This window comes from Dipteris shenzhenensis, chromosome 27 (genome assembly GCF_047967505.1).
Source record: "Dipteris shenzhenensis isolate YYH24624 ecotype China chromosome 27, Dip_SZ_1.0, whole genome shotgun sequence".
In the NCBI taxonomy this organism is placed as follows: Eukaryota; Viridiplantae; Streptophyta; class Polypodiopsida; order Gleicheniales; family Dipteridaceae; genus Dipteris; species Dipteris shenzhenensis.
In genome coordinates this window covers 19,576,473-19,601,538 of record NC_141622.1, presented here as the reverse complement: position 1 = coordinate 19,601,538, position 25,066 = coordinate 19,576,473, and the positions used below count along the sequence as shown (strand labels likewise).

Genomic DNA, 25,066 nt, shown 5'->3' with positions numbered 1-25,066 from the left:
ATCAACCTTCCTCCAGTAGTGCTTCGGAGCAGTAGAGGGCTTCACCAAAGAAGCCATAGCAGAAACCGGAGGAGAAGGGAGAGTAACCTTGACAGCTGAAGAAGGAGCAGGAGGAATGGACCTGGATGTAGAAGGGCAAGCACGTGCAAAATGACCAACCTGTCGGCACCGATAACATGCAGTGGAAAAAGATGCAAAATGGAGTCTGATGTGCATCGGATGGGCAAATCCTAAATCAAGATCCAGAGTAGATGGCACGGGCTGCATCATATCCCACAAAATACAAAGACGAACATCATCGGAGGCTTGCAAGAACTCCTGTCTCGGAACATAAAGGGGCCTTCCCAAAAACGTTGTAAGAGTTGGAAGATGCTAAAGAAGAGGCACAGGCAGCGCTTTGAGAGTAATCCAAACCGGACAGTGAGTCAGAAGGGTTGCAGAAGGATCGAAAAGTGGATCCTAGGGCATGACATAAGCGAAGAAACCAGCCCCGAGAACACCAGCATGACTGACAAGGCGCTCTACCACCTCAGTCGAAGAGCAGTGGGCATAGTAAAATCCTTTGCCCAGAAAGACAAAGGAAGAAATACAATCCAGACCCACTGCAACATCAGCCCAATGATGAAGCTGAGCTGAAGATAAAACCTTGCCCATGAAATAGAGGCAGACTCCAAATTGCTGAGCCTGTCGAAGACAAGAGACCAAAAGGGCAGAATCTAAGGAACAAACAAGCGGGAAACTGGATGAAGGAACTTCTGTGACAGAGGCAGAGCACAATTGGCGAAGAAGATCCAGTTGGAGGGAAGAAGGGACATCGGAAACATCCAGCTTTGCCGATTTGATCTAAGGTGAGGCAAGCAAACCACCATGCTTCCGCCGAAGAAAAACACGAGTAGGAGGAGTAGAGGCAAAAGGAGGCGCTGAAGCAGAGAAAACAAAAGAGGAGGAAGGAGGCTGCGCAGTTGACCGTACAGCCTGTACGGATGGCTGTACAACAGGCGCGAAAGGCCGTACGGGGAGGTGGAGGGAGCACGGAAGCTATACGGGGAGCTGTACGGGGGGCTGTACGGGGGGCTGTACGCTGCACGAAAATTGTACGGAAGGCCGTACAGCTGACGACAGCTGTACGGAAGGCAAGGTAGGCAGCAGGGACGTCGAGGGTGACTATATGGACGAAAACGGGGAGGAAGACGAGGCTGGCAGGGCAGAGGAGGAGGTCTCCATCGCACCCTCTCTCACTTTTTTTTTGAATAAGTGAAATCTTTATATTCTGTGTGGGAAACCTTTAAAGAGGTAAAAACCCACCAATAAGTACAAGAAAAACAGTTTTACAAGTAAAACCTCAGAGCAAAAGTCATGAGGTAGCCAAGTAAAAGTGACATATCAACCTGGAGGATCAAACACGGCATCCTCCAGCTTCAAGTTGTTGCTCTGTAAAAACTGATGCAGTGATGAAACCACACCATCAATAAAAACAAGCTGTTTTTTGCCCTTGTGATTCTTCTTAATATAGGCTGGTACGCGAAACTTTTGAATCAGAGGGTCAAAAACTTGTTGTAACATGGGATGAAAAGATTCTAGTAAAAAGGGTACTTCTGCATCCCGGACAGAAGAAAACTCTGGCACAGGCAGCAAAGGCAGAGAAGCTAAATCAACATTCGTATCTTCCGATGAAGAAGGTGCAGTTGATAAAACATGGATTAGCATTTGAGCCTCATTCGGAGGATCAATCTGAGTAAGAGCAGAAGCAGCATCCTGAGAGAGAGCCTACATATCATCCTGTAAAATGCCCTCTGCAAGGGGTACATCCATATCCTGAGTAGAAGGAAACTGATGGTGCTCAACAAGGGTGCAATCCTGAGCTTCTTTAGCAAGAGGAAGATTTGCCTGTGATTTATCAACCTTCCTCCAGTAGTGCTTCAGAGCAGTAGAGGGCTTCACCAAAGAATCCTTAGCAGAAACCGGAGGAGAAGGGAGAGTAACCTTGACAGCTGAAGGAGTAGGAGGACTGGGCCTGGATGTAGAAGGGCAAGCACGCGCAAAATGACCAACCTGTCGGCACCGATAACTTGCAGTGGGAAAAGATGCAAAGTGGAGTCTGATGCGCATCGGATGGGCAAATCCCAAATCAAGATCCAGAGTAGATGGTACGGATTGCGTCATGTCCCACAAAATGCAAAGACGAACATCACGGGAGGCTTGCAAGAACTCCTGTCTCAGAACATGAAGAGGCCTATTCAAAAAAGCTACAAGAGTTGGAAGATGCTGAAGAAGAGGCACAGGCAGCGCTTTGAGAGTAATCCAAACCGGACAATGAGTCAGAAGAGTTGCAGAAGGATCGAAAAGTGGATCCCAGGGCATGACATAGGCGAAGAAACCAGCCCCAGGAACACCAGCATGACTGACAAGGCGCTCTACCACCTCAGTTGAAGAGCAGTGAGTGTAATAAAATCCTTTGCCCAAAAAGACAAAGGAAGAAATACAATCTAGACCCATGGCAACATCAGCCCAATGACGAAGCTGAGTTGAAGATAAAACCCTGCCCATGAAATAGAGGCAGACTCCAAATTGCTGAGTCTGTTGAAGACGAGAGACCAAAAGTGCTGAATCCAAGGAACAAACAAGTGGAAAATTCGAGGAAGGAACTTCTGCGACTGAGGTAGAGCACAATTGGCGAAGAAGATCCAGCTGGAGGGAAGAAGAAGGGCCATCGGAAATATCCAGCTTTGCCGATTTGATCGAAGGTGAGGCGGACAAACCACCATGTTTCCGTCGAAGAAAAACACGAGTAGGAGAGGTAGAGGCAGATGGAGGCGCTGAGGCAGAGAAGACAAAAGAGGAGGAAGGAGGCTGCGCAAGTGGCCGTACAGCAGGCACGGAAGGCCATACGGGGAGCTGCAAGGGGTACGGAAACTATACCGGGAGCTGTACGGGGGGTAGCGAGCTGCACGGAAGCAGTATGGAAGACCGTACAGCTGACGGCAGCTGTACGAAAGGCAAAGTAGACGACGAAGGTGGCTGTACGGACAGGAACGGGGAGGAAGACGAGGCTGGTGAGGCAGAGGAGGAGGGCTCCATCGCCCGCTTTTTCCACCTCTCTCTCTCTCTCTCTCTCCACACACACACACACACACACACACACACACACATTTTTTTTTTTTGGGTGAAACCACTGTATCTATATGAAGAAAAAGTTTTTACAATGAGAATAGTCTAAAGAAAAGTCTATTCTAAAAAACCAAAAGCAGTGTGAAAGCACCTCCAAAGATGATACATCCAAGTCATCATGATGACAAGCATCATACAAAGATTGCCTTAACGATGCTCTAAAAAACTCAGACCCCCCCTTTTTTTTTAGTGAAAACTTTTGATTCTTTTTATTACAAGAGTAGCGACCTCAAAACGAGGCAGCCCAAAATACATCAGCTGAAAATCTCAGTCTATGCTAGATATACATCATGATCTATACAACGCGTCTGCACGCAATCGAAGAAGGATTGTTGTAGAGAATGCTTAAAAAAGCCAAACAAGGAAAATATAGGATCACTAAAGACTTTACAGTTCCTGTCTGTCCATAAAGTCCAGAGTGCCCAATAGCGAACCCAAATAAAGAAAAGGTGATACTCCGGTCTGGGTGGATGAAAACCAAAGAGCCAGAAAGACTTTCCAAAAGGAATAGTCGGGAAAATGAGGCACAGTCTCTTGAGAACTCAAACATCTGTGGCAATGAGCAGGAGCAATGTGTCTACAAGCCAACATCTGTCCAGAGATGGAAAAATGCCCAGAAGCACTTGCTAGAAGCCGAAGAGAAGTTTTGTAGGCTCAAAGCTGCTGTAATCTCTTTCTTCACCACTTGGTTGGGCGATGCATTTGCCAAATAGAATTGGCTTTCTCTGAAACCCAAGGTTGAGGCAAAAGGATTTTATACAATGCAGGCACCGTAATCAGAGATCGCCTCAAAGGGCGAGAAGAGGACCCTGGGGAAGTCAAAGTCCAATCCTCCAACCTGTCCTGAAGTTGCAAAGGAGGAATTGGAACAAAAGGCAAAAGCATATCAGCAATTTGTTGCCACAAAGCACGATAATGAGAGCCCAAGCCATACCGTGTGGTTGCCAGAGAAAAAGGTAGCATAGAGCTAGAAGTGATGCCCTTAAAAGAAACAAAGTAGTAAATGGAGACTGAAAAACTATCGACCAGTAAATGCATAACATCAGTAACAGAAGTGATGCCCTTAAAAGAGACAAAGTAGGAACGGCGAGGTTTCTGTAAAGCCAATGGAGACTGAAAAACTGTTGACCAGCAAATGCTTTCAGTTCGCAAAGAATTACCCAGCAAAGACTGTCGACCATGCCATTCCAAATGAGAAAGGACATGCTTCCAATCAAGAAGCAAACTGGAGACCAAAGGGCAACCAGGCAAAGTGCCATCGATGCGACCAAATAAGAAATCCGAGTAATTGATTTGCCAGTGACCAAAGGTAAAAATACTAATATGTGTGACCAGAGATCTAATCGTAAGAGCCCAACGCTGATCACCTTCCAGAAATTGCAGCAACATTCTCCCCCTGTGAGCAAGGATGTGCACTTGGATATTCGTGATGTTCAAACCACCATGCATCTTAGGGGAACAAAGTTGATGCACTGAAAGCAGCCTGAGACTCTTTCTGCCATGTTTGGAACGCCAAAAGATTTCCATAATCGTAGACATGAAGCAAGATCTGCCTTGGTGAACATGATCAATGGTAAATAAAATTGAATATAAGCCACAAGAATGGATTGTACTATGCGAAGCCGAACACACACACACACACACACACACACACTTTTTTTTGGGTGAAATCTTTGATTGATTATATTACACGAGTAGCAACCTCAAAACAAGGTGCTACAATTACATTTGCCAAAAAGACCTCATGATCTATGCAGCGGGTTTGCAAGCAATTAAAGAAAGATTGCTGCAGAGAACGCCTGAAAAGCCAAACAGAGAGAAAGTAGGATCACCAAAGACTTTGCAATTCCTATATGTCCATAAAGTCCATAGTGCCCAGTAGCGAACCTAAATGAAGAAAAAGATGAAACTCCGGTCTGGATGGATGAAACCCAAATAGCTAGAAGCCCAAATAGCCAGAAGAACTTCCCAAACGGAACAGATGGGAATCTCGCTTGCAGGCACTATTGAAGCAGATCAAAAAACTCACGAGAGCACGGACAATGCCAAAACAAGTGAGGCACAGTCTCCGAAGAAGCAGAACATTTGTGGCAAAGTGTAGGAGCAATGTGTCGATGAGCCAATAGCTATCCAGATGGAAACACTCCCAAAAGAACTCACTAAAAGAAAACCTGTTGCCGAAGCGGTACTTTATAGGCCCAAAGTTGATGTAATCTTTTCCTCCACCACTTGGCTGGGCGATCATTCGCCAAACAGACACACACACTTTTTTTTTTGTGTGTGGAATCTGAGTCATTATATTACAAATAAAGCTATTCCAGAAAGGGAGAGCTATAATACATCAAGAGAAAATCTTATTGTAGGACAAATATACATCATGATCAAAGACACGAGATTGCAAGCACTCTTTAGACACTCTTTGAAATAGACACACTTTTCTTTTGGTGAAATCTTATACTGTGTGGGAAACCCTAAAAAAGCGGTTAAAACCCACCAATAAGTACAAAGGAAAAACTTACAAGTAAAGCCTCAGAGCAAAAGTCATGAAGCAGCCAAATAAAAAGTTACATATCAAGCTAGAGGAGGATCAAACACAACATCCTCCAGCTTTAGATTATTGCTTTGTAGAAACTGATGCAGTGTAGAAACCACACCATTAATAAAAACAAGCTGTTTTTGGCCCTTGTGATTCTTCTTAATATAGGCGGGCACCCGAAAATTTTGAATCACAGGGTCAAAAACCTGTTGTAACATGGGATGAAAGGAATCCAATGAAAATGGCACATTTGCATCCCGAACAGAAGAAGACTCTGGCACAGGCATCAGAGGCAAAGGAGCTAGATCAACATCTGTATCCTCTGACGAAAGAGCTGCATGTGATAAAGCAGGACTCAGCATTTCAGCTTCACTCTAAGGATCAACCTGAGAAGGAGCATGTGCAACATCGTGTATGATCCCCTCTGCAAGGGGCACATCCATATCTTGAGGAGGAGGCGGCTGATGATGGTCAACAGGAGTCGGATCGTGAACTTCTTCAGTAAGAGAAAGATTGGCCTATGATTTTTCTACCTTCCTCCAGTAATGCTTCGGAGCAGTAAAAGAAGGCTTATCCAGTAAAGCCTTAGCAGAAACCGGAGGAGGAGGAGAAGTAATCTTCACAGCTGAAGGAGTAGTAGGAGGAGTGGTCATGGAAGCAGAAGGGCAAGCACGTGCAAAATGACCAACCTGACGACACCGATAACAAGCTATAGGAAAAGAAGCAAAATGCAGCCTGATGCGCATTGGATGAACAAATCCCAGATCAAGATCCAGAGTAGATGGCACGGGCTGCATCATATCCCATAAAATACAGAGCCTAACATCGCGGGTAGCCTGCAAGAAATCCTGTCTCGGAAGATGGAGAGGCCTGCCCACAAAAGCTGCAAGAGTAAGAAGATGCTGAAGAAGAGGCACATGCAACGCTGTGAGGGTAATCCAAACTGGATAGTGGGTTAGAAGAGAGGCAGATGGATCAAATAAGGGATCCCAGGGCATCACATAGGCCAAAAAGCCAGCTCTAGGAACACCAGCATGACTGACAAGGCGCTCTACCACCTTAGTGGGCATAGTAAAATCCTTTTCCTAGAAAGACAAAGGAAGAAATACAATCCAGACCCACTGCAACATCAGCCCAATGACAAAGATGAGCTGAAGATAAAACCCTGCCCATAAAATAGAGGCAGATTCCAAATTGCTGAGCCTCTCGAAGACCGGAGACCAAAAGGGCAGAATCCAAGGAACAAACAAGCGGGGAACCCGATGACGGAACTTCTTTGACAGAGGCAGAGCACAATTGGCGAAGAAGATCCAGCTGGAGGGAAGAAGAAGGGTCATCGGAAACATCCAGCTTTGCCGATTTACTCGAAGGCAAGGCAAAGAAACCACCATGCTTCCGTCGAAGAAAGACATGAGTAGGAGGAGCAGAGGCAGAAGGAAACAGACACACACACACACACACACACACACACACACTTTTTTTTTTTGTGAGAAGAAATCTTTATTGCTATAGAATAATTACATTCATAGCTGCTTCAAAAAGCGAAGTAGCTACTACTCAAGAAAAGATCTCAGTATAGGCTGTATACACATCCTGATCAATCAAACGAGTCTGAAAACAATCGTAGAATGATTGTTGCAGAGATGGTTTGAAAAAAAGGAAGGATGAAAATAGTGGATCACCAAAGACTCTATGATTTCTATCCATCCATAAAGTCCATAGGGTCCAATATCGCACCCATACAAAAAATAAATCAAAACCCTGTCTCTGGGGATGAAATCCAAACAACCAGAAAAATCTGCCAAAAGTAACAGTAGGAAATCGCTGTCGAAGCCTCTGTCTGATGAGAGCAATGAGATCAGAAGTATTTGGACAGGACCAAAAGATGTGGAGCACTGATTCAGTAGAGTGCGAGCATCTGTGACAAACAGCTGAAGCAATATGTCTGTGTGCGAGTAACTATCCAGATGGAAAAATGCCAAGGAGAACTCGCCATAGGAAAAGCTGTTGTCGAAGAGGGACTTTGTAATGCCAAAGGAGACGCAGCCTTTTTCTCCACCACTTCATTGGACGATCCATATGCCAAACAGTATTTGCTCTGTTGGAAATCCAAGGTGGAGGTAATAACACTCTATACAATGATGACACTGTGATATGTGAAAGCTTCAATGGACGGACATGTGAGGAAGGAGAACGCAAAATCCAATCCTCAAGCCGATGCTGAATTTCTAAATGAGGTACCGGCAAGTACGGTTGGACCATTGCTGAAATTTTATGCCATAAAGGACGATAATGAGCTCCCAGGCGATATTTGCGAGCAGCCAAAGAAAAAGATAAAATTGTGCCATCATCTTGAAGTACATCCGCCACAGATGAAATGCCTTTGAAGGAGAGAAAATATGAACGTCGGGGTTCTTGTATGGCCAAAGGTGGGTGGAATACTTTAGACCAAAAGAGATTCTCTTCCCTCAAAGAGTTGCCCGAGAGAGAGTCCCTGCCTTTCCATTCCAAGTGGGAAAGAATGTGTTTCCAATCAAGAAGCAGAGAAGAGACAAAAGGGCATCCTCTGATCTTGCCTTGGATAGAACCAAATAAAAATTCCCACTGAGTAGGCTGCCAATTCCCAAAAGCAGATGTATGAAGATGTAATAAGAGAGAGCGAATCATAAAAGCCCAAGGCTGATCTCCTTGTAGAAACTGCATCATCATTTACCCCCTGTGAGCAAGTAAATGCATTTGAATATTAAGAATGTCAGACCCCCGTGCTTCTTTGGAGAACAGAGACGATGCATGGAGAGTAATCTGAGACTTTTCTTGCCATGTTTTGAACGCCAGAAAATTTCCATGATAGCTGACATAAATGAAACTAAATCTGCCTTAGTGAACATAGTAAGAGGCAGATAAAATTGTATGTATGCTATCAAAATGGATTGTGTAATTCGCAGACGAACATGTAATGGCCAAGTTGCAAGCTTCCAATATTCAAGTTTTGCCCTCAACTTTACTAGCACCCAATCAGTTTGTTGTGAACGGGTGAGTCCCCAGCCTAAAGGATAACCAAGATGTCGAATGAATTGAGAAGCAGGGACAATTTCCCCAGGCCACAAAAGGTTGTGCCAGTCCTGTGCATGTAAAGGCAACAATTTTGATTTTTGAAAATTTACCCGAAGGCCAGCAGCCAATCCATATGTAGAAAGAGCATGCATGATCATGGACAGATCAGCCCGAGTATTTTTTGGAGTAAAGAATGAATCATCAGCATATGCTTGAGCAATCATGCTGCCACACACACACACACACACACACACACACACATTTTTTAAATAGTAAAATCCAGTGCAGTGTATTTATATTCTCAGAAATTTACAAGATGGGAAGTCTTCAGAATGGAGAGTATCCCAAAGATCAGAAACATAGAAAGAAAAGCTCTATGCAAGAAGCATGTATATCACCCTCATGGCAGGCATCATGTAAGGATTGCCGCAATGAGGCTCGGAAAGATTCACATGACTTGTGAATCAGCCGACCCAAGTATGCCAAATTATGCTCACTCCAGATTGTCCAAAGAGCCCAATATCTAACCCATGAGAGAAATAGTGAGTATTGAGACAAAGACCTCATAAATCTGCCAAATAACCAAAAGTGTTTCCCAAATCTGTGACTCGGGAAACGGAGCCGAAGATGATCTGAAATTCTCCCAAGGAGGTTCCTAGAACCCGGGTAGTGCCAAAGCAAATGAGGGATAGTCTCTGAAGGAGCTTGACATCGTAAACATGTGGATGGTGCAATGTGACGCTTGGCAAGTGTGATTCCCACTGACAATGTGCCTGTCATGCATCTCCAAAGAAAAAGTCTTTGTTTCAAAGGCATTTTACACTTCCATAATATCCGGAGATTCTTCCGCCACCATGAGAGGGGCTTCCTGATATGCCACAGAGTATTAGCATATTGCTGAATCCATGGAGCAGGCTGAAGAAGCATGTAGGCTTTGATGGAGGTCAAGGCAGGCAGAGGAACATGATGAGAGCATGTAGCAGAGGGTTGCAATTGCCAATCCATAAGCCTTTCTGTGCCAGCCATAGGAGGAATAGGTAGAAAAGGAAGTAACAAATCAGCAATTTTTTTCCATATCGACCTATGATGCATTCCCAATGCATAGGAAGCAGTGGTATGAGGAAAAGATAAGACATAGCCTTGATCATCTACCACATCATTGATGTATCTAATTCCCAATTTCATGAGATTATATGTCCGAACAGGTTCCTGTAAAGCAAGTGGAATGTCAAAGATGGCACTCCAATGAATACTTTCTTTCCTCATTGAGTTTGTCCCTAAGCGATTATCGGGAGCCCATCTGACCTTAGAAAGTACTTATTTCCAATCAAGTATCAGAGCAGAAGAGAAAGGACAGCCAGGTATCTTCCCTACAAATCTCCCAATGACAACCTCCCAATGATCAGTAGTCCAATGGCCATAAGCACATGTCCTCATGTTGACACACATGGATGCTATCATACAAGTCCATGGCTGTTGTTGACGGAAAAAAGTATGGAGCATAGTCGCCTTCCTTGCAAGTACATGATATCTTATATTGAGAACATTAAGTCCATCATGCATCCTAGGAGAGCACACCATTTCCATCTTCATCAGTCTCAATGCTTTCACAGCAGTTTTTGTCCTCCATAACAGCTCCATAGCTTGAGACATAAAGGCTGAAATATCTTTGGAGGACCAATGTAGCAAAGGCAAAAAGAAATGAACATAGGACATTGTACTATTCTGAGCCTGACATGAAGTGGCCAAGTAGAGATTTTCCAATATTCCAGTTTATGTTGAAGTCTTTGGAAGATCCATTTTAACTGTTGCTTCCTGGTGATATGCCATCCTATAGGATATCCCAAATGCCTGACTACATCTTTGGAATGCACTACCTGACCTGGCCAGAGAATAGAATGCCAGTCACATTGTTTCAGGGGAAGCAATTTAGATTTGTCAAAATTGACATGCAATCCCGCTGCTAATCCATACAATGATAGTGTGGTCATAAGCATGTGAACTTCCCGAGGAGAGTTCTGTGGCATAAAGAAGGAATCATCAGAATATGCTTGTGCCAAAAAAGATGCAGCCCCAGGGATTTTAAGGCCAGTCATCTGTCTTGTGTTTGTAATATGATCAAGATACATCAAGAGGGGATGGGTCGCAATGGCATAGAAGAGAGCACTAAGAGGGCAGCCCTGTCTAACTGATCTAGCCAATGTCCATGACCGAGATAGATGACCCCCAAGAATGCACTGAGAAGTAGAGCCAGAATAAAGCCAATAAATTGCATTTGCTATCTTGGGACCAAAGCCCAACTTTGTCATGATTTGAGAGATAAAATCCCATTGAACAGTGTCAAATGCCTTAGCAATATCTACTTGCAATATGAGCACATCTTGATGCGAGTACTTAGCATATTCAATTGCAGTCAATGCATTGGAGATATTGTCATGGATTTGTCTTCGCGGCACAAACCCATACTGATGAGGATGAAGGCCCGCATTCAGTATCCCGTGAAGCCTATACACAATCATTTTGGCAATGAGTTTGTAAACTACAGGCATCAAAGTAATAGGCCTCCAATTTGACATATGGTCACACAGATGTTTTTTGGGCACAAGTTTGATTATGCCATGCTTCCAAAGGTGCGGCAAGTGATTTTCTTGCCAGGCAACATTGATCATTTGCAAAAGGACATCTTTCAAATCATCCCAAAAAGAAATATAAAATTCCACCGTAAGGCCATCCCAGCCAGGGGACTTGTATTTGCTGAGGTGGGATAATGCATTATCAAGTTCTGTGTCAGTAAAAGGTCTCTCCAATGTAAGTGCATCATCCATTTCTACTATCTCAGAAACATATTGAAGAAATTCAGTCCTCGCAGCAGTCATTTGATTTGATGGGGAACCAGGAGCAGAGAACAATTTCTGAAAATAATTTTGGCATTCATCTTGGAGATCAGAGAAAGAGTGCGTCCAAGAGCCATCTAGCTTCCTTACCCTTGGACATGAGTTTTTCTTTCGAGTAGCATGCAGGCCCTGGAAGAAGGCTTTTGATGAGCAGCCCTTATCCATGAGGGGCTTCATTCTTGCTCTAATCTGCCATTTGTGCAATTTCCTCTAATCATTATTAGTCAGTTTGATCCGAGCATGTGAAAGGGAATCATTTTCTGATTCAGAGAAAGGCCTTAAATTTGAAAATTCAGTCAATTGTTGTGCTGTCCTTTTTGCCCATTTAACCTCATTCCTCCATTTAGTCATATGCCATACTCCCCAATGACATTCTGTATACGAGAGACAAAACTGTCCCAAGCATAATCCATGTCCTCTTGGGCATGCAAAAGCAAGGGATGAATTGCAAGTCTGATCATTTGCTGGAAATATTGATGTCGGAGATAAGCCTGATTAACACGCAGTAATCTACTGGAAAGAGGTGGCAAATCATCCAGTGGCATACCAAGTCGCAGATTTATCCATAATGGGGCATGATCTGACAAGCCCAATGAGAAATCTATGAGGAGATGAGGGCTAAAATTTGCATATTGTTGTGGGTAAAACAAATACCATCTGTCAAGTCTTGCCCAGTATGTAGTAAATGCATTATGATGAAAAGTATATCCAGGCACTGACCCTTGGAGAAGCAGCCATAAATCTTCAGCCTGCACAGAAAGAAGCATGCTATCCCATTTCTGCCTTTCCGATGATAGCATATGAGATCTTGAAGTGGTGTTATCTCTCGGCAGAGGGGAATTATTAAAATCTCCACAGATAAATGCATTAGATCTCCATGGATATTTGCTTAAAGAATCCCATAAAGAAGCCCTCATGGCAGAGGTCTGGGAGGCATAGACTGATGCAAACTCAAGAATATCACCATTGACATTACATTGTATAACCATCCATCTGCCACTGCTGTCATTGAAGGCTAACTGAGGCTCCAGCTCATGTCTAACCATTATGCATACACATGAGTAGTTAGTGGTACCAGCATAATATATATCATAGCCGCCAAAGTAATCATGATGACCAGCCCTAGAGTGTTGATTATGCTCTTGCAAACAAACAATAGCTGGCTGCATTTTATGTACATAATTCCAAAAAAGCCTCCACTTTGAGACATTGCAGAGGCTCTGTACATTGTATGTAAAGCACTTGAGTGTTTGATGCATGAAAGAGATATATACAGAAAAGTATAAGTATGAAACAAGATATCAGAGAGGCAAAGCCTCTGCCTGCATGGGCTGCATGCCTTCATGATCCATGAAAGATATAGCATTCTCCCCTTCTTCAGAATCACATATGGGGATGTCCTTCTACAAAACTACAACCCAATTTTGAAGGACAGGAGCTGAAGTGGAAGCCTGTCCTGGTGAGGGAGAAGAAGCATCCCATTGACGAGATTGAAAGGGGCGTTGTTTCAATACAACCACCTTCTTAGGCTGTTGAAAACCATCCCGATCTGTTCCCACAGATTCCTTCATCTTCTCTTTTTCTTTTTCTTTTCCTTTTCCAGCAAGTGATTGCACCTAATTGATTGGTTTGGCATTCTTTGCTCCATTTCTATTTGCTGCCTTAGCTTGCAAGTTCTCATTCTTTTCTCGTGTCTGGGGCGGCAAGGCGTTAGGAGGGGGTTGATGCAAAACCATTGGGCATTGAGAGGCTAGATGCCCAAACTTGTGGCAGGCAAAGCAAGCTCCTGCAAACACACCCGATTTCAATTCAAAATACTTTTTCCCCAATTGCACTCCCTCAACTTCCACTGCAATAGAAGGAGGGGTAGGTGTATCAGTGTCCCAGAGGATGCAGAACCTATTACGGTTTCCCATGGGGCGTGGAGGACAAATGACCTGTCCCAAAGAAGCAGCCAGGCCAGGCAATTCTTCATGCATGTAATCTGGGAAGTTAACAACCTCAACCCATACATGACAATGATGTCGTATAAGACTTTGGTAATCCTTATTTGGGGACCAAGGCATAGCATGTACCATCTGCTTCTCGTAGAAGAGGGGAGAGAGCTCAAGTAGCCTCTGCTTGCACAAAGCATCTGATAAGTGCACCTCATAAAAGCCTCTAGATGCAAAATAGACACCCTCTACAAATCATCCTCCAAGGATGGACTTGATCCACTGTGCAACATCACTGGCTGCTGGGATTCTTCCTGGAAAGAAAATTATTACCGCGGTTTGAGATAGCTTCTTGAGAGGATTCACGTGGAATGGCAATTTCAAATTGTATGTGACCTCTGGAACTGGTTTGCCCCATTCCTGTCGTGACTGCTGAAAGTCATCCTTAAGTGTATCAAACACATATTGAGCTTCCATAGTAAGCTCATCATCTTGTGATGCAGGCTGTGAAGGATGGCGCTTGGCATCTGCGGGTCTTTCTTTTCGAGCATATGTACAAACATCCGAACCTAAAGCCATGATTGAAATATGGCAAGGGAGAAAGAGCTGTGCGGAGAGATATAGAGTGAAAGATGAAGTAGACAGAGAACTGTACGGAAAAGCACAAGAGGAGAAAACCCAGAACTGTACGGCAGAGATTGTACAGAAGATACTGTACGGGGATGGACTGTACGTAACACCAACGGGGCTGTACGGAAAAGTCTGTACAGACAACGATGGATTGCACGAAAATACCAACGGAATTTGTACGGAAGAGGCTGGGTTGTACGGAGAAGCTGACGGGGCGTTGGAAAAACTGTGTTGTACGGAGGGACTGACAAAAGTGTACGTATGTACGGAAAAACAGAGGTCAGAGAAATCGTACGGGCCTGCGCGCCTACCCTAGCTGCTGGTACAGTCGTCCGAAAACCGTACGGCGACCGTATGGGCGTACGGACATTCTCTCTCTCACACACACACACACACACATGCGCGTGCGCGCGCGCACACACACAGACACATGCGCGCGCACTATGGAAAAACTCCTAGCAAGACTCTCCACAAGAAAACCTGTTGTCGAAGAGAGATTTTAGAGTTCTAAATCCCTCGTAGACGCTTTCGCCACCACTTTGTAGGACGCATGTCGACCCCGGCAAATGAAGAGTCCAATCCTGAAGCCTATCCTCAATCTCTAGTGGAGGTATTGGCTGAAAATACTGAAGCATATGAGAAATAGTGCGCCATATAGGACGATAATGTATGCCGAGACCATATTTTGCAGCAGCCAAAGGAAAAGAAAGAAGGGTTCCATCATCGTGAATAACATTTGCACCACTCCTGGGCTTCCACCAACCATGGACCTAGACGGAGCAGGTATGACTAGACCCTCATCGGACCGACACGGGCATGTTACACCATATGGACACGTGCTCCTTGATCTGGCCAGGATGCATGATCTCATCATCTACAACGGGCTTGACCTATGGCCCTTTTCAGGTGGTTTTACTTGCTTCCCACACGGGGGGTGGGGGCACTAGTGTAGTAGATTACATCATGGGATCCCCTACCTTCACTTCATGTATCACTAGAGGACATGCTATCCTTACACGAATCAACCTCCTTCGCCAATCTTACGAGCGGAAAGGTGCCAAAGTTTGGATAACCGAGGAACTCATATGAGCTCAATTGAACGGAACTAGCCAAGGTCAAGGCTGCTAGGAAGGATGGAAAATGGATAGTATATTGTGAGGGTGTAGCCCTCATCAAGCAAATCAAATGACTCTCAGTCTTAAGTGATGTATGGTCAATTATCTTTCTAATTTCATATTACAATGTAGGTACTCTAAATAACACGGACTTGCTCTTTTGCCCTCCTTGGGAGCTGTCTTGTGCCCTCCCTAATCGGATGTATTAGCTGTATTTTTCTGTCCCATAGACCTGTTAGTCTCCTGTAGACATAAATGGACTCTCTCTCTCTCTCTGTGGATCTTTTGTTCTTACCTTTGGTTTTCAAAATTTTAGGATTGAACTTGTTGTGGAGACAAAAGGGCCTGTGGCCTCTGAAAGATGTTGACATAAAAATAAAAAACTTCACAAGATTTGTGAAATGTGAGTCTTGATGTTGACATAAAAATCAAAATGTGAGTTTTATTAAAGTATTTCAGTTATCCGATGGGGAATGACACAGGTCTTTAATGCTCGGCTTTATCGTAGAAATCTATTTTCTGTGCAACGACTAATTTTTCTCCAGTATTGAAGGATGCTGTACCATTGAGTGGCAAATAGATTAGGGGAATTGTTATTATTTTGTCAAGTATATGTACCTAACGAGTCGTTTCTTGCATTGTTCATCGTGTTAGTAGTATCCTTCATTTGTGCTGCTGAACGTTGGAGAAGAACTGCAATATGGGTTTCGCAAGGCCGCTGAAGAAACAACCAATGCTGAAAACAAGGAGGAAATTACAGCGGTGGATGTGAGGGGAAAAGATCCCGATGAATCCATTCCAGCACTTTTGAGGTACGCTTTATCCAAAGTATTGTCAATTCCTAGCATCCTTTGACTATTGGATTTCTTCACTTCAGAGATGACTATTGGATTTGTTCACTTCAGAGATGCTGACCTTGTTGTGTTATGAATGAGGGTGTAAGGAAGATAACCCATTGCAATGAAGCTATTTCTCAAATAGTAACAATCTCACCTACGTCCTTCTCATATCAGGGCAGATGATGGATTTAAGCCTCCCGCAAAGCGTTTCTAGTCTTCTATGCATTTTGGGGAAGAGGAGCACATTTCCAGCTACAGCACTTACAAAGCCTGGTGTTTGTTCCGGCAGAGGTAAGTATCTAGTGGAGCATTTGACTAGGCAATTAAGGAGCACTCGGATCGAAGGTGCAATTTTTACACTAGTGCCTGTAATGCATGTGGGCAAGGTTGATTACCACATTCTCTGTAGGACAGCTTTCTGCTACAAGCAGGAGTCCCGTGGCTATAGCTATTGCATTCGAATCTGTGTGCCACGCTTCAAGCCTATGTGTAACACAAATATGACTCGAGGTCCTATGCTACACTGGTGAATCTTATGCTACATTGAGTAATAAACATAAGAGTAGGCGACTAAGACGTCAGAGATTAAATAAGAAATATTGGCAACAAATATGTGTTCCGAAGCTCCATACACTGAGCTCAAAAAATTCCATACGTGAGGAATAGATATGGGCATGCACAGTGAGATGGAAAAATCTATAATCAAGACATTCTTTCCCATGTGTCATCATCTTACCTACCACCATCCTCCTCTCCTGGCTTGTGCCACCTCCATTATATTGACTTGCCATCAACAACCAAGTTCTAGAGATGCAATAAGCCTATCATAAGGCATGCAACATTGCTATAATTCACTCTCATTTCAATGTTTTTTTTCGACGCAAATTGACTTAGTAAAATTTTCTAGATTTCAAATTAGCCTTGAAATAAACATTGAAAAAGTATAAAAAAAGAAGCACAAACATTATGTTAAAATAAATGTTGAAATTAACACGGTCATTAGAGTAGTAGCATGTAATTTTGATGTTTTAATGGGTGTTTATATAGACACTTGTTATGCTCAAATTCTCAATGTTTATACTGATGATTTATTTTCTTGGGATTTAAAAAAAAGTGAAATAGGGCTTAGCCAAGTCCTACCTACACACACACACACACACACACACACACACACACACACACATACTTTTTTTTTTTTTTTTGGTAAATCCATGATTATATTATCAGCAAAATTTACATGAGGGTCTCAAAAAAGCAGAGAGCCTCAACAGGAAATCAAAAGCAAAGAAAAACTATTTTCAGGCATGACTGAGGAAGATCTCCTTGATGGCAAGCATCATAGATACACACACACACACACACACACACGCACTCACGCATGCACGCACGCGAATGTAGAATTAGCCAAAGGCATTATACCCAAAAAGTTTAAGCATTTGGAAGCATTCATCTAGGCATTCCCATTCTTTCCCTCCTCATCTAGCATTTTTCTCACCTTGAAGATTAGTTCTGCCTCTACTCTTGTGTATGCATGAGATGACCAAATGTTATTTTCTCTTTTTTCCCTTGTGCAGTGCTTTGTTTGAGGTTTCTTGTGAGACCCCTATCATGCAATTTGAAATTGGGCTGATTTGCACTCGCAGGTTTGTTTTACCGTCGATGGTCAAGAATCCCTTGGATATATGTAGGGGGGTCATACTTCAAGTTGTAGTACACATTCCAAACTTAAACATGAGAGCAAAAAGTTATGGAATAAAGACTCGGAATGAGACTGTTAAAGCATTACAAGTGCTATATGTTAAAACATGCATGCCTCAGAATCTATGGAGTGCTCTAAGGTGGATGGAACCTATGTGGAAACATGATGAAGAGAGTGCTCATGACATGTACCTCAACTCAATTAGGTTCCAATATAGATTAGCTTGGACTCATAAACATAATATTGAGTGTATGTGCACTTCTCTACTCAACAATACATTATAGGCCTCTTATATAGAGAGTTCCCTTAAAGTAGTCAACACTTGTGGGATCCTCTCATCCACATTTCTCCTTGTGAATATCCTTGATTTACATCTCCACATCATGTAGTCCACATCCTAGGGTGCCTACTTTAATTCTTTCCTATACCGTACCTTAGCCTCTAATATGTGCTCATGGCGCGATATCTCAACACCTTCCCTTGGTGCCATGATCCATTGGCTACCGCAAGGTAGTCAAATGTGAGTTTACATTCCATCACCTCTCCTTAGTGCATACATTGCTACTTAAGGTGGTCAAGTGTGGGTATTACAAGATGAAATCCTCCCCTGGATGCTCACCTGGCTACTCTCAGGTAGTCAGGTTTGATTTACAAACGTGTGGTCTAAAGGTGGCAAGGTTTTTGCTTCTCAATACTTGGTGTCGATGACGTTTTCTTCTTTGCTTGATGTAGGTTGATGCATGATGCTTTGTTCTACTACGTGCCTTAATGCTTTATGTATGGATGCCATGTTTTGTGCTATGGTCATCTCATGCACTTGTGCTTTATGAGTGTCATATTGATGGTGCTACTACAGATGTAGAGTCCATGGATTTCGCTTGTACGTTGGTTAAGAGTGCATAAAGGTAGTTAAATCAATTTTCCATTGGATACTTGCTGATTGGGATGCTATGCTTGGAGCTTTCTTACGAAGGTTCCAACAAGAGATCATTGAGGAAGATGTTTGAACTTGATTAAGTGAGTTAGAACAAAATAAGGGAGAATCTGTTCAAGAGTTCGTGTTACGAATGCGAGCTCTTATCAATCAGTCATCAATTGTACCTGATATAAGTCTATGCGAGTATGGTTGATCATTGGATGTACTCAAATTGACTTGAGGAAGCCAGAAATTGTAAATCCAACTCGAACTTATGAAGAATTGCTTGATCGAGCAGTTGCCGTGGAGAAGACTGAGGGTCTCAAGGGTAAATGAAAGAAAAAGGTATTGATAAAAAGGATGCTGACAATGATAATGATGATGTGTTCATGAAAGGGGTAAAGAAAGCCTTGAAAGAACTGGGCACTTGAGGAAAGCTAGGTTTTAACGAGAAATGGTGTAGTAGGGGTAAAGAAAGCCTTGAAAGAACCGGGCATTCGAGGAAAGCCAGGTTATAATGAGAAATGTAGTAAATATTCTAGAAATGGTCACAAAGAAGATCAGTGTAAAACAAAGTACTGCAATACTTGTACCAAATATGGGCATGATGACTTTGAATGGTCGTTCAATGGTAAGAATCGCATAGTAGCTGCACATCAAGTGACCACTGACGCAAAAACAACTGGTGGAAGGCTACCTCAACCTGATAACAAAGGTAAAGGGAAAGATGGAAAAGAAAAGATTGATCCTTCAAAGGTCAAATGCTATTGCTGTGTGTGGAGAAAATCATTATAGGAATGTTTGCCCCATATGGGCTGAGCATGCTAAATTTCTGAGGAATAACATGGAAAGGGGAGAAGTAGATCTGCATGTAGGGCAGTCAAAGTAGATATGTGGATGCTCGGGTAGTTACTCGGTCAAAGGGGATTGCAGTTTCTTTCAAAGATGAAACGATGCCTGTTGATTTGGATTGGAAGGCACAAAAAGACACCACAACTAAAATTGCTTGGGTAAAGCTCCAGCAATTGAGTTGTCACTCAAGCAACCAATTACTATCACCGAGGTAGGTGAATATTCAAAGTCACAGAAGCAGGTAGAGAAGATGGAAAATGTTGCAGTTACAAGCGTAGAGCTAGCTTGAGCATGGTAAACCTTTAGAAGTATGAACATTGACTTTTATTGAGTTGATGCGTCTTGCTCCATATTGTCAAGAGTTTTTCACAAAACAGTTCAAAGGATCTGATTTTAAATGAAAGGATGTGGATGCTTTGGTCACTATGTCTATCATTTGACACACCTGTGGTAGATGAAGAGGTTCCTATTATCACAATTAAGGTGAAAAAGCAAACCATTCTAGGTGTGATAGTAGATGGTGGGTCAGGATTGAATATTATTTCTGAAGAACTTGCGACTCGGTTAAAGTTAAACACTATAAGCTGTCTCTGTTTCGAGTTCGAATGGTTGACCAGAGATCAGTGGAGCCCAAAGGTCTGTTATAAGATGTGGTTATTTCTATTGGAGGTATTTATTATACCATCAGTTTGATTGTGATTGCAATGGAGCAAGAAGCTTATCCAAATTTGTTAGGAAGTCCATGGCTAAAAAGTGCCAAGGTATTGCATGATTGGGGATCTAAGGAAACGATTATTAAGCTAGAAGGGAAGGATGTTTGTATTCCCACTAATCCTCGAAAAATACCAAATAGTTGTCAATTTCCCCAAGATGTCGAGTCTCAACTCATGGAATTGCATAGCATTCCAATTGGTGAACTTGACATATATCAAGTGGCAACTAATATAAAATGTAAGATGAAGGTTGAACAGATCGCAATACAAAAGGATATGTATCCAAGTCATTTCATGGAAGATAATGTGGGTGAAAGGGAAATTGTCAAAACATCTGTTGCCATTGTACTGACCAATTGATTCTTGAGTCAACACAGGAACTTAAGCTTAGTACAAAAGACAATCCTCGCATGGTCGTTGTCAATGCTAACTTAACACTAGATCAACTCAATCTCATCAAAGATTTGTTTGTGACTTGTAACGATGTCTTTGCTTGGACTTATTTTGATCTCCGGGGAGTTCCACTTGAGATTTTTCAACACAGAATTCCACTTGTTCCAGATACTTATCCGCCAGCAAAGGTATTGCATGAATCCCAACTATGCCAAATAGGTCAAGGCACAGATGGATCAACTATTCAGGCATGATTTATTTAAGTAATTCATTGAAGTGATTGGTTGTTTCCAATTGTCGTGGTACCTAAGAAGAATGGCAAGCTTTGTGTTTGTGTGGATTATAGAAAATTAAATGCCCATATGGTACCCGACCCATTTCCAATACCGTTTACATATGGAATTCTTGATTAAGTTGTAGGACCTGAGATGTACTCATTCATGGATGGCTATAGTGGGTACAACCAGATTACTGTGGCACCTAAAGACCAGTCTAAGAATGCATTCATCATCGAGCGGGGAGCATATGCTACTCCGGTGATGCCTTTTGGTTTGTGAAATGCCCCTTTAATATTTCAGAAATTTATGGTAGAAACTTTTTGTGACTACCTGACAGAATTCATTGATATATACCTCGATGATTTTTGTGTTTACTCTTCAGAGGCCAATCATTTGGGTCTTTTGGAGAAAATTTTTCAACGATGTCGTCATCCAGGTATATCTCTTAACCCGGCCAAGTCTATCTTTTATGTTCGAGTTGGTGTATTACTCGGGCATGTAATTTCGAAGGAAGGCATTCATACCGAGCCAGGCAAAATTCGTGCTATTCAAGCAATGCCGGAACTTGATAGCTTGATATAGCTAAGATTGTTTGTGGGCTTCATAAGTTTCTATAGAAGATTTGTAAAAGATTTTGCCAAAATTGCAGCTCCTTTATATGAGTTGACAAAGAAGGATACCGAATTCGAGTGGACAGTTGAACTGTCAAAGGTTTTCCATGAAGTTAAAAACTGAGCTATGACTACTTCCATACTCAGACAACCAAGATGGGATATTATTTTTCATGTACATATGGATGCTTTAGGCTATGCTCTAGGTGTTATATTGGCTCAACTAGATGGCAAGCTTAATTATCTAGTCTATTATGCGAGCAGATTGCTCACCCCCATTGAATCCAATTACAGTAGTATCGGAACCAGAGGCTCTTAGCATGATTTTCAGTGTTTAAAAATTGAGACATTAGTTATTTGGGAATCCATTTGTCTTTTATGTTTTATCATCAGGCCTTATTGTATTTGGTAAATAAGACAGTTATCCAGGGGAGACTGGTTCATTGGATAATCTTCCTACAAGAGTTCAACTTTAAAATTATTCATAAACCTGCTAAAGCTCATGTTGGTGCCGATTGTTTATCTCAGTCACCCGCACCTAAAGAGACTTCTGGAGTGGGTGTTGAGTTGCCTAATGCATATCTGTTTGCACTTGATTTTCTTGAGATAGCGTATGCCAAATTGGTAGACTATTTATCTAAGGGATGCCCCGTGATAAACGAAGGCAATTAGTGTGTTACGCCGATGGGTTCTTCCTCATGAATGAGTTGTTGTATTACATGAAGCTCACTTGGGACCTTTCGGTGGACATTTCCAAGGTGAACTTACAACTTGCAAAGTGTTGCAAATCGGGTTGTGGTGGGAAACATTATTTGTAGATGTAGGCAAGAAATGTCAACAATGTGATGCATGCCAGTGAACAAGACGAATCAACATATGCCGTTGCAGCCTACTCGACCTTTTCAAAGATGGGGACTTGATTTTATTGGTCCTCTTAAGTGAGATCGACATACAAGTAACAAATATGTTGTTGTTGCCATTGATTATGCTACTAAATGGGTTGAAGATAAAGATCTTCGGGACAATTGAGCTCGAAGTACAGCACGGTTTCTCTTTGAACATATCGTTTTGCAACTATGGATGCCAATTCAGATTGTTAGTGATCCAGGATCTCATTTTATGAATGAAGTTATGCAATTACTCAATGTTGAGTTTAAAATTATGCACACTGTGTCAACCACAAACTATGCTCGAGGAAATGGTGGTGTTGAATTAACTAATAAAACTATCAAACTCATTCTCACTAAGACCATGAGGTCATTAATGGAAGCTAATTATAAGGAGGAATAGGGGTATTGGGGGTGTAATGCAAAATCATTGCAGTATAGGTGGCCAACTCTAAATTCCTAACGTCTACTATGTGCATTGTTCTTTATTTCAAGATATTGCTCCTTATCGGCTCCTTTTGGACTTCTATCGCTATGCTTCTCGCCTCTTGTAAGCTCTTTGCCTCTATAGAGCGCCAATATCTGTGTCTTATCTCTTCCGTCTCCCTCTTAGTTCTCTTCGAGTCCTACTACTTCAACGTCATGGCGGAACAGGGATGACGATGCACATGCATGGCTGTGCCTCATCCAATTAGTGACCTCTACTCTACTGAGTTTATCACTACCTTGAACTGTAATGGGTTATACAAGTTCGCAAAACTTAAGTGGACAGAGGTGTTTAAGGCAGATCCGGTAGAAGAACTCCTAGCTTCCGCAAGCATCAACATCATAGAAGGTGTTTAGGTATGCCTTATGGAAGATTTGTTGGGTCGGGTGTTCAAGTTTCAGAAGCTAGACATGAAGTTGATGCTTACCACCAACAAACCACATGATGCCTACTCCACCACCCAAGGCTATTTGATTAGTAAAGCAGGTGATAAGGATCTACGCGAGTATCTCTGCTTCATCTTTGAGTTCATCGGATTGAAGAAGGTCACAGGACATGTTTCTTGTACGTTCATGGCGCACATAGTAGCTACAATGGAGTAGCATGAGGTTCGAGGATACTGAGGATCAACAGCAAGGGTCTCAGCACAAGACAGACGCATGGTAGACCCAGTTTCGAGGGGTGCTCCACTAAAAATCCTAGGTATCCCTCTTTACTGATAAAGTAATGGATTTTTTTCTAAAGTTGAATTAGAAATCTCCTCTTGTTATTGTAAACCTAGTAAATTTTTTCCAAAAGTGGAATTAAAATACCCCTCCTTTTGAATGCATGTGATATACTTAAATTTTGGAAGGTGAACCCACCGAGGACTTGATATCCCTAGTTGTAGCTGAAGGACCTCAAGCAGAGGAGCCAAAGGTAGAACCCCTCGCCTCTTCCTAAGTAATGAATTAGGACTCTACCTCAATAGTCTTCCCTTATCCCCCACAAATATTCCTTTCCCTATCCCCTCCTGCAGAATACCTACGAGTCAATCCCCTACTTCTTCAAAATAGGGTTCAAGAGAGAGAGGCCACTGAGGTGCAATGGCAAACCCTCAAGGAGAACATGCTACTAGCAGTCATGGCCTTGAATGGATGGTAAATAATTGGCTCCCTCCATAGGTACTTGGACATAATATATTTGTGCAAACTTAGTATTAAGAGCAAATAGTCACCTTCTTTCGAGAGCAGTTGGACATTTTGAAGGTTGACCATTCCACTATTGTTCTCGAAAGAAATGACCTTCAGACGTTGCTCGATGACAAAAGAACAATTCATGATCAGCTTGTAATCGAAGGCAGTACTCTTCGAAAGAAACAAGTAGATCTCATAGTTGAGCACTAGAGCTTGCGATGAGAGAATGAGTGGTTACCGAGGTTGAGGGCCCAACTGATCACGTCAGAGAAGGCCCTGAGATCAAAGTTGGCAGTGGTGACAAAAGAGATGGCTCAACTCAATGAGCATCCAACGCTATCTACTACGGAGCATGTATTGGAGCAGACAATGATTGAAATAGCATTTCGGGTTAAGAATGACAAGCTCTGAGGTGAGCTCGAGGAACTTGCTCAACTTCGCATTCAAAATAAGAATTGAGTAGAGCCCATAAAGGAGTATGAGCAGATCCAATAGCTTCTTCACCGGCTGCAAGTCCGAGATGAGCATCTTTCAAAGCAGCCGTAGCTTCGAGAACCTGGTGATGGAGACTTTGTAGTAGGGAAAGGCATCCAGGTTACCGCTCTGCACTCTAGAAGTCAGCCTTCTGTTAGAAGGTAAAAACAAGGTTGAAGGCCATTGCGGCAACTGGGGGAACCAAAGAAAAGGATATGGCACAGACCCTCCTCACCCTCAATCTAGGACGGGTATAGGTGGAGACACACCATGATGAAGACTCGGACCTTGAGCCCGTATTTTGTAGTTTGGGTATTCAAGTGTCCCCGGCCGATGTTGTTGGGCTCAAGCCAGTTGATAAGGGTGTGCAAACGAGTCTGACTCATTTTGATCAGGCCGAGTTGGATACGA

General features: G+C 42.8%; 1 protein-coding gene across 1 annotated transcript in view; it reads left to right on the top strand.

The window, feature by feature from the left end:
- The window catches only part of LOC147883994 (uncharacterized), an 87,426-nt gene extending 70,795 nt beyond the window's left edge, over positions 1-16,631 (top strand). Inside the window, exons 6-7 of the mRNA XM_087399034.1 lie at positions 15,989-16,143; positions 16,345-16,631. Of these exons, the coding sequence (XP_087255160.1) occupies positions 15,989-16,143; positions 16,345-16,384 (195 nt within the window). The 3' untranslated portion in view covers positions 16,385-16,631. The remainder of the gene's footprint in view (positions 1-15,988; positions 16,144-16,344) is intronic.
- The last annotated feature ends 8,435 nt before the right edge of the window (positions 16,632-25,066 follow it).